Raw genomic sequence first — 15,896 nt, forward strand, 5'->3', positions numbered from 1 at the left:
GTGCGTTGTGGTTGTAGGGTGTGGTTATAGGGTGTGGTTGTGGGGTGTGGTGGTGGGATGTAGAGGTAGAGTGTGGTTGTGGAGTGTGGTTGTGGGGTGAGGTTGTGGGGTGTGGTTGCAGGGTGTGTGTGTGGAGTGAGGTTGTAGTTTGCAGTTTTGGGGGTGTAGTTGTGGGGTGCGGTTGTAGAGTGTTGTTGTAGGGTGTGGTGTTGGGGTGTGATTGTGGGATGTGGTTGTGGGGTGTGGTTGTGGAGTGTGGTTATTGGGTGTGGTTTTGGCGTGTGATTGTAGGGGTGTGGTTATAGGGTGTGGCTGTAGGGTGTTGTTGTGGGGTGTGGTTGTGGAGTGTGGTTGTGGGGTGTGATTGTTGGATGTGGTTGTGGGGTGTGATTGTAGGGTGTGTGGTTGTGGGGTGTGGCTGTAGGGTGTTGTTGTGGGGGTGTTGTTGTGGGGTGTGGTTGTGGGGTGTGGTTGTAGGGTGTGGTTGTTGGGTGTGATTGTGAAGTGTGGTTATGTAGTACGGTTGAATTGTGTGGTTGTTCCGTGTGGTTTGGGGGGGGGGGTGTGGTTGTAAGGGTGTGGTTGTGGGGTGTAGTTGTGAGGTGTGGTTGTGAGGTGTTGTAATATGTGGTTGTGGGCAGTGTTTGTGGGGTGTGATTGTAGGGTGTGGTTGTGGGGTGTGGTTGTCGGGTGAGGTTACGGGGTGTGGTTATGGGGTGTGGCTGTAGGGTGAGGTTGTGGAGTGTGGTTGTAGGGTGTTGTTGTGGGGTGTGGTTGTTGTGTGTGGTTGTGGGGTGTAATTGTAGGGTGTGGTTGTGGGTTGTGGTTGTGGGATGTGGTTGTGGGGTGTGGTTGTGGAGTGTGGTTGTGGGGTGTGGTTGTGGGGTGTGGTTGTGGAGTGTGGTTGTGGGGTGTGGTTGTGGTGTGTGGTTGTAGGGTGGGGTTGTGGGGGTGTAGTTGTGGGGTGAGGTGGTGGTGTGAGGTTGTGGGGTGTGTTTGTTGCGTGTGGTTGTGGGGGTTTGGTTGTAGAGCGTTGTTGTAGGGTGTGGTTGTGGGGTGTGCTTGTGGGGTGTGGTTGTGGAGTGTGGTTGTGGGGTGTGGTTGTGGTGTGTGGTTGTAGGGTGGGGTTTTGGGTATGTAGTTGTGGGGTGGGGTGGTGGGGTGAGGTTGTGGGGTGTGGTTGTTGCATGTGGTTGTGGGGGTTTGGTTGTAGAGCGTTGTTGTAGGGTGTGGTTGTGGGGTGTGCTTGTGGGGTGTGACTGTAAGGTGAGGTTGCAGAGTGTGGTTTTGGGGGGTTTGTTGTGGGGTATGGTTGTGGAGTGTTGTTGTAGGTTGTGGTTTTGGGGTGTGATTCTGGGGTGTGGTTGTGGTGTGTGGTTGTGAGGTGTTGTTGTATAGTATTGTTGTGGGGTTGGTTGTGGGTGTGGTTGTAGGGTGTTGTTGTGAGGTGTGGGAGTGGTTGTGGGGTGTGATTGTGGGGTGTGGTTGTAGGTTGTTGTAGGGTGTTGTTGTGGGGTGTGGTTGTGGGGTGTGGTTGTAGGGTGTGGTTGTAGGGTGTGGCTGTGGGGTGTGGTGGTGGGATGTAGAGGTGGAGTGTGGTTGTGGAGTGTGGTTGTGGGGTGAGGTTGTTGGGTGTGGTTGTAGGGTGTGTGTGTGGAGTGTAGTTGTAAAGTGCGGTTGTGGGGGTGTGGTTGTGGGGTGCGGTTGTAGAGTGTAGTTGTAGGGTGTGGTTGTGGGGTGTGATTGTGGGGAATGGTTGTGGGGGTGTTGTTGTGGGGTATGGTTGTTGGATGTGGTTGTGGGGTGTTTTTGTAGGGGTGTGGTTGTGGGGCGTGGCTGTAGGGTGTTGTTGTGGAGTGTGTTTGTGGAGTGTGGTTGTGGGGTGTGGTTGTTGGGTGTGGGTGTGGGGTGTGATTGTAGGGGTGTGGTTGTTGGGTGTGGCTGTAGGGTGTTGTTGTGGGGTGTGGTCGTGGGGTGTGGTTGTGGGGTGTGGTTGTAGGGTGTGGTTGTTGGGTGTGGTTGTGAGGTGTGGTCATATAGTGCGGTTGAATAGTGTGGTTATTGCGTGTGGTTTGGGGGGATGTGGTTGTGGGGTGTGGTTGTGAGTTGTGGATGTGGGGTGTTGTAATGTGTGGTTTTGGGGAGTGTTTGTGGGGTGTGGTCGTATGGTGTGGTTGTGGGCTGTGGTTGTGGGGTGTGGTTGTGAGGTGTGGTTTAGGGTTTGGTTGTGGATTAAGGTGTTGTGGTTTGGTTGTGGGGTTTGGTTGTAGGGTGTGGTTGCGGGGTGTGGTTGTGGGATGTGATTGAGGAGTTTTTTTTGTTGGGTGTGGTTCTTGGTTAAGGTGTTGTGGTGTGGTTTTATAGTGTGGTTGTGTGTGTTTGTGAGGTGTGGTTGTGGGGTGTGGTAGTGGTGTGTAGTTGAAGAGTGTTGGTTCTGGGTGTGGCCTTGGGGTGAGATTGTGGGGGTGCAGTTGTGGGGTGTGGTTGTGGGGTGTAGTTGTGGGGTGTGGTTTGGAATGTTGTTGTAGGGTGTGGTTGTATAGTGTGGTTGTGGGCTTGGTTGTGGGTGTTGTTGTAGGGTGTTGTTGTGGTCTCTGGTTCTGGGGTGTGGTTGTAGGGTGTGGTTGTGAGGTGTTGAAGGGTGTTGTTGTGGGGCGTGGTTGTGGGGTGTGGTTGAAGTGTGTGATTGTAGGGTGCGGTTGTGCGTTGTGGTTGTAGGGTGTGGTTGTAGGGTGTGGTTGTGGGGTGTGGTGGTGGGATGTAGAGGTAGAGTGTGGTTGTGGAGTGTGGTTGTGGGGTGAGGTTGTGGGGTGTAGTTGCAGGGTGTGGGTGTTGAGTGTGGTTGTAGTTTGCGGTTTTTGCGGTGTGGTTGTGGGGTGCGGTTGTAGAGTTTTGTTGTAGGATGTGGTGTTGGGGTGTGATTGTGGGATGTGGTTGTGGGATATGGTTGTGGAGTGTGGTTGTTGGGTGTGGTTGTGGGGTGTGATTGTAGGGGTGTGGTTATAGGGTGTGGCTGTAGGGTGTTGTTGTGGGGTGTGGTTGTGGAGTGTGGTTGTGGGGTGTGATTGTTGGATGTGGTTGTGGGGTATGATTGTAGGGGGTGTGGTTGTGGGGTGTGATTGTAGGGGGTGTGGTTGTGGGGTGGGGCTGTAGGAAGTTGTTGTGGGGGTGTTGTTGTGGGGTGTGGTTGTGGGGTGTGGTTGTAGGGTGTGGTTGTTGGGTGTGATTGTGAGGTGTGGTTATATAGTGCGGTTGAATTGTGTGGTTGTTCCGTGTGGTTTGGGGGGGAGGGGTGTTTGTAAGGGTGTGGTTGTGGGGTGTGGTTGTGAGGTGTGGTTGTGGGGTGTTGTTGTGGGGTGTGGTTGTTGTGTGTGGTTGTGGGGTGTAATTGTAGGGTGTGGTTGTAGGGTGTGGTTGTGGGCAGTGTTTGTGGGGTGTGGTTGTAGGGTGTGGTTGTGGGGTGTGGTTGTCGGGTGAGGTTACGGGGTGTGGTTATGGGGTGTGGCTGTAGGGTGAGGTTGTGGTTTGTGGTTGTAGGGTGTTGTTGTGGGGTGTGGTTGTTGTGTGTGGTTGTGGGGTGTAATTGTAGGGTGTGGTTGTAGGGTGTGGTTGTGGGATGTGGTTGTGGGGTGTGGTTGTGGAGTGTGGTTGTGGGGTGTGGTTGTGGGGTGTGGTTGTGGAGTGTGGTTGTGGGGTGTGGTTGTGGTGTGTGGTTGTAGGGTGGGGTTGTGGGGGTGTAGTTGTGGGGTGAGGTGGTGGGGTGAGGTTGTGGGGTGTGTTTGTTGCGTGTGGTTGTAGGGGGTTTGGTTGTAGAGCGTTGTTGTAGGGTGTGGTTGTGGGGTGTGATTGTGGGGTGTGGTTGTGGAGTGTGGTTGTGGGGTGTGTTTGTGGTGTGTGGTTGTAAGGTGGGGTTTTGGATGTGTAGTTGTGGGGTGAGGTGGTGGGGTAAGGTTGTGGGGTGTGGTTGTTGCGTGTGGTTGTGGGGGTTTGGTTGTAGAGCGTTGTTGTAGGGTGTGTTTGTTGAGTGTGCTTGTGGGGTGTGATTGTAAGGTAAGGTTGTAGAGTGTGGTTTGGCGGGTTTTGTTGTGGGGTGTGGTTGTGGAGTGTTGTTGTAGGTTATGGTTTTGGGGTGAGATTGTGGGGTGTGGTTGTAGTGTGTGGTTGTGGGGTGATGTTGTATAGTATTGTTGTGAGGTTGGTTGTGGGTGTGGTTGTAAGGTGTTGTTGTGGGGTGTGGGTGTGGTTGTGGGGTGTGATTGTGGGGTGTGGTTGTAGGTTGTTGTAGGGTGTTGTTGTGGGGTGTGTTGTGGGGTGTGGTTGAAGTGTGTGGTTGTAGGGGTGGTTGTGCGTTGTGGTTGTAGGGTGTGGTTGTAGGGTGTGGCTGTGGGGTGTGGTGGTGGGATGTAGAGGTGGTGTGTGGTTGTGGAGTGTGGTTGTGGGGTGAGGTTGTTGGGTGTGGTTGTAGGGTGTGTGTGTGGAGTGTAGTTGTAAAGTGCGGTTGTGGGGGTGTGGTTGTGGGGTGCGGTTGTAGAGTGTAGTTGTAGCGTGTGGTTGTGGGGTGTGATTGTGGGGTATAGTTGTGGGGTGTTGTTGTGGGGTGTGGTTGTTGGGTGTGGTTGTGGGGCGTGATTGTAGGGGTGTGGTTGTGGGGCGTGGCTGTAGGGTGTTGTTGTGAAGTGTGTTTGTGGAGTGTGGTTGTGGGGTGTGGTTGTTGGGTGTGGTTGTGGGGTGTGATTGTAGGGGTGTGGTTGTTGGGTGTGGCTGTAGGGTGTTGTTGTGGGGTGTGGTCATGGGGTGTGGTTGTGGGGTGTGGTTGTAGGGTGTGGTTGTTGGGTGTGGTTGTGAGGTGTGGTTATATAGTGTGGTTGAATAGTGAGGTTGTTGCGTGTGGTTTGGGGGGTGTGGTTGTGGGGTGTGGTTGTGAGGTGTGGTTGTGGGGTGTTGTAATGTGTGGTTTTGGGGAGTGTTTGTGGGTTGTGGTCGTAGGGTGTGGTTGTGGGGTGTGGTTGTGGGGTGTGGTTGTGAGGTGTGGTTTAGGGTTTGGTTGTGGATTAAGGTGTTGTGGTTTGGTTGTGGGGTTTGGTTGTAGGGTGTGGTTGCGGGGTGTGGTTGTGGAGTGTGATTGAGGAGTTTTTTTTTGTTGGTTGTGGTTGTTGGTTAAGGTGTTGTGGTGTGGTTCTATAGTGTGATTGTGTGTGTTTGTGAGGTGTGGTTGTGGGGTGTGGTTGTGGGGTGTGGTTGTGGGGTTTGGTTGTAAGGTGTGGTTGTAGGGTGTGGTTGTCGGGTGTGGTTATGGGGTGTGGTTGTGGGGTGTGGTTGTAGGGTGAGGTTGTGGGGTGAGGTTGTAGGGTGTGGTTGTAGGGTGTGGTTGTGGTGTGTGGTTGTGGGGTGTACTTGTAGGGTAAGGCTGTGGGGTGTAGATGTGGGATGTGGTTGTGGGGTGTTGTTGTGGAGTGTGGTTGCGGGGTTTTCTTGTGGGGTGTGGTTGTGGGGTGTACTCACCTAGTTGTACTCACCTAGTTGTGCTTGCGGGGGTTGAGCTCTGGCTCTTTGGTCCCGCCTCTCAACTGTCAATCAACAGGTGTACAGGTTCCTGAGCCTATTGGGCGCTATCATATCTACACTTGAAACTGTGTATGGAGTCAGCCTCCACCACATCACTTCCTAATGCATTCCATTTGTCAACCACTCTGACACTAAAAAAGTTCTTTCTAATATCTCTGTGGCTCATTTGGGCACTCAGTTTCCACCTGTGTCGCTTAGTGCGTGTGCCCTTTGTATTAAACAGCCGGTCTTTATCAACCCTGTCGAATCCCTTGAGGATCTTGAATGTGGTGATCATGTCCCCCCTAACTCTTCTGTCTTCCAATGAAGTGAGGATTAATTCCCGTAGTCTCTCCTCGTAGCTCATACCTCTCAGCTCGGGTACTAGTCTGGTGGCAAACCTTTGAACCTTTTCCAGTTTAGTCTTATCCTTGACTAGATATGGACTCCATGCTGGGGCTGCATACTCTAGGATTGGCCTGACATATGTGGTATACAAAGTTCTGAATGATTCTTTACATAAGTTTCTGAATGCCGTTCGTATGTTGGCCATCCTGGCATATGCCGCTGATGTTATCCGCTTGATATGTGCTGCAGGAGACAGGTCTGGCGTGATATCAACCCCCAAGTCTTTTTCCTTCTCTGACTCCTGAAGAATTTCCTCTCCCAGATGATACCTTGTATCTGGCCTCCTGCTCCCTCCCTGTGTGTGTGTGTGTGTGTGTTTATGTGCACGTGTATGTTATTGTTTGAGTGCCTGTGTGCGTGCGTGTGTGTGCGTTTTTATGTGTTCGTGTATGCTATTGTTTGAGTGTCTGTGTGCATGCGTCCATGTGTGTGTTTTTTATATGTGCCTGCAGGTTTGAGGTGTTAGTTCTTGGGCCCCGCCTTTCTAGCCGTCGGTTGTCTAATGTACTGATTTCCGACCTATTTTCCTCTACCACATGTGCTACATATATGTCTCTCTAACACACTCACACATTCCCAGGATGCTGCCCATACAACCTGTCCAACTATTTGATTCTTGGTGAACAGATGCATCAGGTGAAAGAATATTTTTACATTTGTTTGTGCCTCGGCCGGAAATCAAACTCGGGGTCCTTATGACTACGATTCCCGAGCGTTGTCCGCTCCGTGATGTGTGTGCGTGCATGTGTGTGTGAAGGTGTGTGCAGGTGTGTATACATGTGGACATGTCACTAAACTGTGTAATCCATATGTGTGGTGTCTCCCTCTACAGTGTCCTGTGCTCAGCTCCACCAAGGTGGGTGGTGGTACAGGGAGTGCAGTTATGTTTATCCCACGAGTCCCCATAGTTACATGAGGACATGGTACTGGACGCCAGGTGTCAATAGCGTGATGTATCTCCAGCAGCTACAGCTGATGACACGACCCCAGAACTTCCCAACTTCTCACCAGTGATTGTTGGTAAGTTAATGTGCTGGTGAGCTGGTACTTGTGGTGGTTGTGGTGAGCTGGTACTTGTGGTGGTTGTGGTGAGCTGGTACTTGTGGTGGTTGTGGTGAGCTGGTACTTGTGGTGGTTGTGGTGAGCTGGTACTTGTGGTGGTTGTGGTGAGCTGGTACTTGTGGTGGTTGTGGTGAGCTGGTACTTGTGGTGGTTGTGGTGAGCTGGTACTTGTGGTGGTTGTGGTGAGCTGGTACTTGTGGTGGTTGTGGTGAGCTGGTACTTGTGGTGGTTGTGGTGAGCTGGTACTTGTGGTGGTTGTGGTGAGCTGGTACTTGTGGTGGTTGTGGTGAGCTGGTACTTGTGGTGGTTGTGGTGAGCTGGTACTGGTGGTGGTTGTGGTGAGCTGGTACTTGTGGTGGTTGTGGTGAGCTGGTACTTGTGGTGGTAGTGGTGAGCTGGTACTTGTGGTGGTTGTGGTGAGCTGGTACTTGTGGTTCCAGGTAAACTCTACGGACAATTTTTGTTTGTTTTCAAAATCGCGCATTTTCAAACACCAATTTCGGTTAAAGCGATCATAAAAGTTTATTAAGAGTTCTTATGAGGAAAAAATTTTCATAGAAGTTTGTAAAGAGTTCTTATGGGGAAACTTAAAAAAATTTCAGAGTATTCAGAATTTTTTTTCTTTTTCAAGAAAATTTTTCAAATCAGAAATTTGAGAAAAGACCATTTTCAGAGAATATTGTCATAGAAGTTTTGTTAAGGAAAACAGACATCTTAGCCATGACATTTAGTTTTTATATCCAAATATGGCTATTTCACCTGAAAGAGACACATTTTCTTCAGAGTTTTTTTATGACCAAAAATTTGACAGAGACCATTTGATGACCGAAATTTACCGAAATTTGAGAGATTATTTAAGACTCAAATATGACAGACATTATCTTAGACGAAATAATTTAAAAAAACATGTAAGACTGAAATGAGACAGAGATTATTTTAGACCCATATATTGTCAGAGTCCAGTAAAAAGATCTTAATTATTCAGAGTTCAGTTTATGCCCAAAAATCACCAGAGTCCAGTAAAGACCGAAAATTAGTCAGAGACCAGTTTAAGACCCAAAATTCATTAGAGTCCAATAAAAGACCAAACTTAGTCAGAGTGCCATAAAGATCGAAAATTGGTCAGAGATCATTTTAAGACCAGAATAATTTAGAGTTTTACTTACACCTACGTTCTTAAAGAGTTTTTATGGAAGAAATTCAAATAATATCAGAGTCCACTTTGAGACCAAAATACGTCAGAGACCGTATTTATAAGTGTAGTTTCAATATTAACCTATCAATTTCCCTGAAATTTTAAAGTCATATTTCAGACGTAGTAAATCCAACCGAGTTAGTAAGCTAGTTCTAGCTCCCGTCCTCCTCCTTAGTTCCCTTGCAAATCATCATTAGTATCTAACCAATTCTTTCAGATTTAAAATATAGTTATTTCAGGGGGCATTAGGTTCCAATTTGCGTAAATATGCAATAAATGAAATCTCGTTAATTAATTAAGACAGAGTAAAATAAGGCCAATGTAGTTACCGAGTTTCAGATTTTGTCCCCTGCTTTAGTTTGCTCCTGTAAATTCACTACTATCAGTCCAAATCCCCTGAGATTTAAAACCCCAACTACATATCAGACCCCTGTAAAATAAATCAACAAGTAAATTACCGAGCTCCAGCTCATGTCCTCCGCTTTAGTTCATCAAAATTATTTCAGATCAAGATGCTCTCCTGTCTATCAAAGTAAACATATCCTGTCCTTTAATAAACTTGTTGTATTCAGCTATGTAAATAATAACTAACGTGCTAATATTCACATGGTCAGATTGCACCCTACTAGCCATTACCCTTTGTTTACCCAAGTAAGCAATAATCACAAGGTCAAAAATCACACCTTACCCTTTCCCTCCCTTACCTTCTCATCCCTTAGCTTCCCCAACTCCCTTTTGCCCACATTTCCTCACTCCCTTTACCCTCCCCCATTATCTTCGCATCCCTTAACTCCCACGCCCCTTACCTTCAAAATTCTATTATCTCTCCACACCCTTTACCTTCCCCCTTTCCTTCTCATCCCTTATCTCCCCTTCATCTCTCCCATTCCCCAACTTATCCAAACCTTCAATAATCCTAAAGTATTTGTATATTTTCTGTGTTCTTCACTGTGTTCTTCACTGTGTTCTTCACTGTGTTCTTCACTGTGTTCTTCGCATTTCCTTCCATATTTTCTTTGTCATATTCTCCATGTTTTCTGTGTTCTTTGTCATGCTTTCATGTTCATCACATGTTCTCTGTACAAATTTTATACTCAATATTCATGTTCATGTGTTCTTTCTCATGTTCCTTGCTTGTTCAATGTATTCTTCGCATTCTCTTACACGTTCTATATGTTCTTTGTCATGTTCCCAATATGTTCACTGCTTTCATCAGTTTCTCTTACAATTTTTTCTGTGTTCTTTGTCATATTCCCCACAAGTTCACTGTGTTCATCTCACTCTCGTTCATGTTCTCTACAAATTCCCCTCATGTTCTCTATGTTCTTTGCCATATTCTCCGTGTTCTCTGCAAGTTCATATTACCCACAAAATCACTGTCTTCGTCAGCTTTTCATACCTGCTTTCTGGGTTCCTTGTCATGTTCCCCGTATTCTCCTACGAGTTCTTTAAAGTCAAATGTACCAAGACATTCTTTTCTTAACGTTTCTTAACTAAATCATTCGTAAATCAATGAAAAATAGTCAGAATTAACCTCGTTCAACACATTTCCTAACTAAAATAACCTTTTTCTCTTAGCTAATTAGTCAAAGGAAACTTTCCAACACTGTTAATAACTAATTTTATCCATCGTCAATCAACTAAAAAATAGTCACTTTCATCATTTCTTAACTAAAAATGAGCCGTTTAAGCCGTCATCCCTGCTACTGGTGTCATTGTGACCGAAGGTGTTTGTTGTCTGCCAGGGTGGCAGGAAGTGCTCCAGGTGGGTCATGACCGAAGGTGTTGTCTGGCAGGGTGGCAGGAAGTGCTCCTGGTGGGTCATGACTGAAGGTGTTGTCTGCCAGGGTGGCAGGAAGTGCTCCTGGAAGGTCATGACCGAAGGTGTTGTCTGCCAGGGTGGCAGGAAGTGCTCCTGGAGGGTCATGACCGAAGGTGTTGTCTGCCAGGGTGGCAGGAAGTGCTCCTGGAGGGTCATGACCGAAGGTGTTGTCTGCCAGGGTGGCAGGAACTGCTCCTGGTGGGTCATGACCGAAGGTGGTGTCTGCCAGGGTGGCAGGAAGTGCTCCTGGTGGGTCATGACCGAAGGTGTTGTCTGCCAGGGTGGCAGGAAGTGCTCCTGGTGGGTCATGACCGAAGGTGTTGTCTGCCAGGGTGGCAGGAAGTGCTCCTGGTGGGTCATGACCGAAGGTGTTGTCTGCCAGGGTGGCAGGAAGTGCTCCTGGAGGGTCATGACCGAAGGTGTTGTCTGCCAGGGTGGCAGGAAGTGCTCCTGGTGGGTCATGACTGAAGGTGTTGTCTGCCAGGGTGGCAGGAAGTGCTCCTGGAGGGTGATGACCGAAGGTGTTGTCTGCCAGGGTGGCAGGAAGTGCTCCTGGTGGGTCATGACCGAAGGTGTTGTCTGCCAGGGTGGCAGGAAGTGCTCCTGGAGGGTCATGACCGAAGGTGTTGTCTGCCAGGGTGGCAGGAAGTGCTCCTGGTGGGTCATGACTGAAGGTGTTGTCTGCCAGGGTGGCAGGAAGTGCTCCTGGAGGGTCATGACCGAAGGTGTTGTCTGCCAGGGTGGCAGGAAGTGCTCCTGGTGGGTCATGACCGAAGGTGTTGTCTGCCAGGGTGGCAGGAAGTGCTCCTGGTGGGTCATGACCGAAGGTGTTGTCTGCCAGGGTGGCAGGAAGTGCTCCTGGTGGGTCATGACCGAAGGTGGTGTCTGCCAGGGTGGCAGGAAGTGCTCCTGGTGGGTCATGACCGAAGGTGTTGTCTGCCAGGGTGTCAGGAAGTGCTCCTGGTGGGTCATGACCGAAGGTGTTGTCTGCCAGGGTGGCAGGAAGTGCTCCTGGTGGGTCATGACCGAAGGTGGTGTCTGCCAGGGTGGCAGGAAGTGCTCCTGGTGGGTCATGACCGAAGGTGTTGTCTGCCAGGGTGGCAGGAAGTGCTCCTGGTGGGTCATGACCGAAGGTGTTGTCTGCCAGAGTGGCAGGAAGTGCTCCTGGTGGGTCATGACCGAAGGTGGTGTCTGCCAGGGTGGCAGGAAGTGCTCCTGGTGGGTCATGACCGAAGGTGTTGTCTGCCAGGGTGGCAGGAAGTGCTCCTGGAGGGTCATGACCGAAGGTGTTGTCTGCCAGGGTGGCAGGAAGTGCTCCTGGTGGGTCATGACCGAAGGTGGTGTCTGCCAGGGTGGCAGGAAGTGCTCCTGGTGGGTCATGACCGAAGGTGTTGTCTGCCAGGGTGGCAGGAAGTGCTCCTGGTGGGTCATGACCGAAGGTGTTGTCTGCCAGAGTGGCAGGAAGTGCTCCTGGTGGGTCATGACCGAAGGTGGTGTCTGCCAGGGTGGCAGGAAGTGCTCCTGGTGGGTCATGACCGAAGGTGTTGTCTGCCAGGGTGGCAGGAAGTGCTCCTGGTGGGTCATGACCGAAGGTGGTGTCTGCCAGGGTGGCAGGAAGTGCCCCTGGAGGGTCATGACCGAAGGTGTTGTCTGCCAGGGTGGCAGGAAGTGCTCCTGGAGGGTCATGACCGAAGGTGTTGTCTGCCAGGGTGGCAGGAAGTGCTCCTGGAGGGTCATGACCGAAGGTGTTGTCTGCCAGGGTGGCAGGAACTGCTCCTGGTGGGTCATGACCGAAGGTGGTGTCTGCCAGGGTGGCAGGAAGTGCTCCTGGTGGGTCATGACCGAAGGTGTTGTCTGCCAGGGTGGCAGGAACTGCTCCTGGTGGGTCATGACCGAAGGTGTTGTCTGCCAGGGTGGCAGGAAGTGCTCCTGGTGGGTCATGACCGAAGGTGTTGTCTGCCTCGTGGTAATGGGTTTATATCTTTGTGTAACGTTTGTGTTCTGGAATGTATTCAAGTGTATATTTACTTGTGTTGCTTGGCTGTTTTATGTTGTATATATTTGTGGTGGTGGTTGTCGGACTTGTATTTATGGACTAATTTATGCAATAATCATTTATGAGACTTATATTTAGCCATTATACTAATTTCTTTATAGTTGTCTTTATATTTATTATTCAGTTGTCGTTATACCCAAATTTTAAAACAAAATTAATTTAACTGGACAAAGCTTATTGTCAATTATTTAAACTTTTGATTTCTCAAGTTCTTGTTCTTGTTGCTGATTATTGTAATTTTGACTCTCGTAGTTATACAGTAAACTGTAAATACAAACTTGTTTAAATATGTAACATTTTGGTGTATACATTTGCAGTATGGAGTGACCAGCCTCAGGGACCAGGTGGTAACCCGTGACCAGCCCCAGGGACCAGGTGGTGACCCGTGACCAGCCCCAGGGACCAGGTGGTGACCAGCCCCAGGGACCAGGTGGTGACCCGTGACCAGCCCCAGGGACCAGGTGGTAACCCGTGACCAGCCCCAGGTGGTGACCAGCCCCAGGGATCAGGTGGTGACCCGTGACCAGCCCCAGGGACCAGGTGGTGACCCGTGACCAGCACCAGGGACCAGGTGGTGACCCGTGACCAGCACCAGGGACCAGGTGGTGACCCGTGACCAGCCACAGGGACCAGGTGGTGACCCGTGACCAGCCCCAGGGACCAGGTGGTGACCCGTGACCAGCACCAGGGACCAGGTGGTGACCCGTGACCAGCCCCAGGGACCAGGTGGTGACCTGTGACCAGCCCCAGGGACCAGGTGGTGACCCGTGACCAGCCCCAGGGACTAACTGAGGCCGGACCTAGTTATCCTCACATAATTAACCAACTTTTCCACCCGTGATTTTAAGTTAAACAATAAAACTCAACACAATACTTTTTTTCCTCTCCTGGAGGAAATATTTGATGTGTTGAGGTTAACACTTAGTAAAATTAATCTCAGTATCCTATATGCTTTATTCCATATGTTTATGCATTATTTGCTTTTGATACCTGAGATTATGACTCCTAGATATTTCTCCAATAAATTCTTCAGATGTTTAATATTGTCCAGGTGATATATGGAAACTCTAGTATTATTATTACTAAGATCAAATCCCAACATTTTACAGCATTAAGCTGCATCCGCTAATGTTTTGTCTACGTGGAAAGTCTATACAGATTGTCTTTTAGCTTTTTTGTGAGTTTAACTCCCACATGGAAGTTAATTCCACATGGGATTTAACTCTATTCACGCCAACTCTCTGCTGTCTTTATTAATAACCAAGGTGTAATCCAACTTAAGACAAACCGCCATTACCGTGTGTCTCCAGCTCTTTAGTCTTGTGAGGCGCAGGATCAAAGTCCTTTTTGACGTCAAGTTATAGAATGTCACAATCCTTCCTACTATCACCTTCTGGAAATTTACAAGAACAGAATGACAGAAATTTTCTTAAACATGAAGGGCCCTTAGTGAAACCTTTTCAAGGGGAAAATGAATGGCTTTGGCAATTATCATTTATATCAATTTGCAGCAATTGGCACCCCATCAGCAACCATCCATCACTCCGGTACTCTGGTCGAGTCTAATAATTAATTAAATATGGAAGACAATGGGTCACTAAGCTCTGCTTTACCTTACTTAAGCACCCTGGATAATGTTTTGTCTGGCTCTGTAGACTAGTTTGCCTTTAGTTTGCATATTTGTTTAATAACTTCCTCGCTAGTAACTACTAAACTAGTCCTCTCGACCTTCAAAGATTTGTTCTGCTGAATGCATAGTTAAGTTTGTTTAGGAACTACAAAAATGAAATTATTTGAAATACGTCACATTTCTCTTTCATTCTTTGTTACCTGACCTGCCTCAGATATAATTTGTGCAGCCTTTTCCTTAATCTTTGTTTAATATATCAGAAAAAATGTTTTAGAAATTGTCATTGTCTTGTCTGCTTTACACACTTCATAATTTCTTGATGCTTTCATTATTTCTAACATATCTAGCTAGTTTGGGATATTGTTGTTCATGATTGACTTCCTCATTCTCAGGCCTTTGATCATAGTTTTTCCTACTGATAAGGTTTTTAATCACATGATTATCCATTTGAGGTCATTGTTATTTGACCTTAACCAATCTAGATGTTACACTACATCTTTGGTCTTCATTAAGCATGTTTTAAATAAATTTTTTGGAATATATTTAATAGTTTTTAAGTTATTTTTGTTAAATCCTTTCACCCATCTTTTTGAGGTTATCTTGAGATGATTTCGGGGCTTAGCGTCCCCGCGGCCCGGTCCTTGACCAAGCCTTCTTTTTGTTATACACCCCCAAAAAAGCAGCCCGTTGCAGCTGCTTAACTCCCAGGTACCTATTTACTGCTAGGTAACAGGGGCATCAGGGTGAAAGAAACATTTTACTCATTTGTCTCCACCTCCACCGAGGATCGACCCCAGAACCTCAGGATTACGAATCCGAAGCGCTGTCCACTCAGTTGTCAGGCGCCCCATGTTAATACTTCAGTCATGTAGACCTTTACTCTTCACCTTTCACCCATGTTAATACTTCAGTCATGTTGACCTTTACTCTTCACCTTTCACCCATGTTAATACTTCAGTCATGTAGACCTTTACTCTTCACCTTTCACCCATGTTAATACTTCAGTCATGTAGACCTTTACTCTTCACCTTTCACCCATGTTAATACTTCACCCATGTTGACCTTTACTCTCACCTTTCACCCATGTTAATACTTCACCCTTGTTGACCTTTACTTTCACCTTTCACCCATGTTAATACTTCACCCATGTTGACCTTTACTCTTACCTTTCACCCATGTTAATACTTCACCCATGTTGACCTTTACTCTCACCTTTCACCCATGTTAATACTTCACCCATGTTGACCTTTACTCTCACCTTTCACCCATGTTAATACTTCACCCTTGTTGACCTTTACTCTCACCTTTCACCCATGTTAATACTTCACCCATGTTGACCTTTACTCTCACCTTTCACCCATGTTAATACTTCACCCATGTTGACCTTTACTCTCACCTTTCACCCATGTTAATACTTCACCCTTGTTGACCTTTACTCTCACCTTTCACCCATGTTAATACTTCACCCTTGTTGACCTTTACTCTCACCTTTCACCCATGTGAATACTTCACCCATGTTGACCTTTACTCTCACCTTTCACCCATGTTAATACTTCACCCATGTTGACCTTTACTCTCACCTTTCACCCATGTTAATACTTCACCCATGTTGACCTTTACTCTTCACGTTGTCAGATAATATACATTAAGATATTTTAACTTCTCGACGGTGCTTCATAGTCTTCCCGGCTTGGCGCTTTGTTCTGATAATTACTGACATCTTAAGATCTCGCCATGTGTGAGAGAACCTTTTCCTGGGAGCAACTGTTGTCCCTCGCTGCTCACGTGCAAGTAACCTCATGGCCATTCTTCAGTATGGCGACTATGAAATGCATAATCTAAATGGGGCCTAACAAGAGAGACATAATGATGAAGAACAATATATCTTGTTAGTTTGGTTTGTTGTCTTAGGCCTATGTACCTCTGGAGGGTTAAGGCCACACAAGTGCTCGCTGACCAAACAGCGAGAATACTTTATGTCAACACAACTGTAAACAATGGTTACAACCAAGAATGCAAAGGTTGTCCAATATGTAAATAATCTGACTGGTCAAAATGTTGAGTGAGGTTCCTCAAGGATCCATCTTGGGCCCAACCCATTTTAAGATATACATCAATGAGATTGTTACAAAACATCAAGTTTGCACATGACACTAAGATTTATGCTACGGTAGGAAGT

The 15,896-nt window shown here is 47.9% G+C and overlaps 1 protein-coding gene across 1 annotated transcript in view; it reads left to right on the forward strand.

Annotated features, from left to right (window-relative positions):
* The window catches only part of LOC138351629 (angiopoietin-4-like), a 348,372-nt gene extending 334,112 nt beyond the window's left edge, over nucleotides 1–14,260 (forward strand). The window contains exons 9-10 of the mRNA XM_069303630.1: nucleotides 6,785–6,972; nucleotides 12,405–14,260. Coding sequence (XP_069159731.1) covers nucleotides 6,785–6,966 — 182 coding nt within the window. The 3' untranslated portion in view covers nucleotides 6,967–6,972; nucleotides 12,405–14,260. The remainder of the gene's footprint in view (nucleotides 1–6,784; nucleotides 6,973–12,404) is intronic.
* Nucleotides 14,261–15,896: the final 1,636 nt, after the last annotated feature.

The sequence above is a fragment of the Procambarus clarkii genome, chromosome 50 (assembly GCF_040958095.1).
Source record: "Procambarus clarkii isolate CNS0578487 chromosome 50, FALCON_Pclarkii_2.0, whole genome shotgun sequence".
Classification (NCBI taxonomy): Eukaryota; Metazoa; Arthropoda; class Malacostraca; order Decapoda; family Cambaridae; genus Procambarus; species Procambarus clarkii.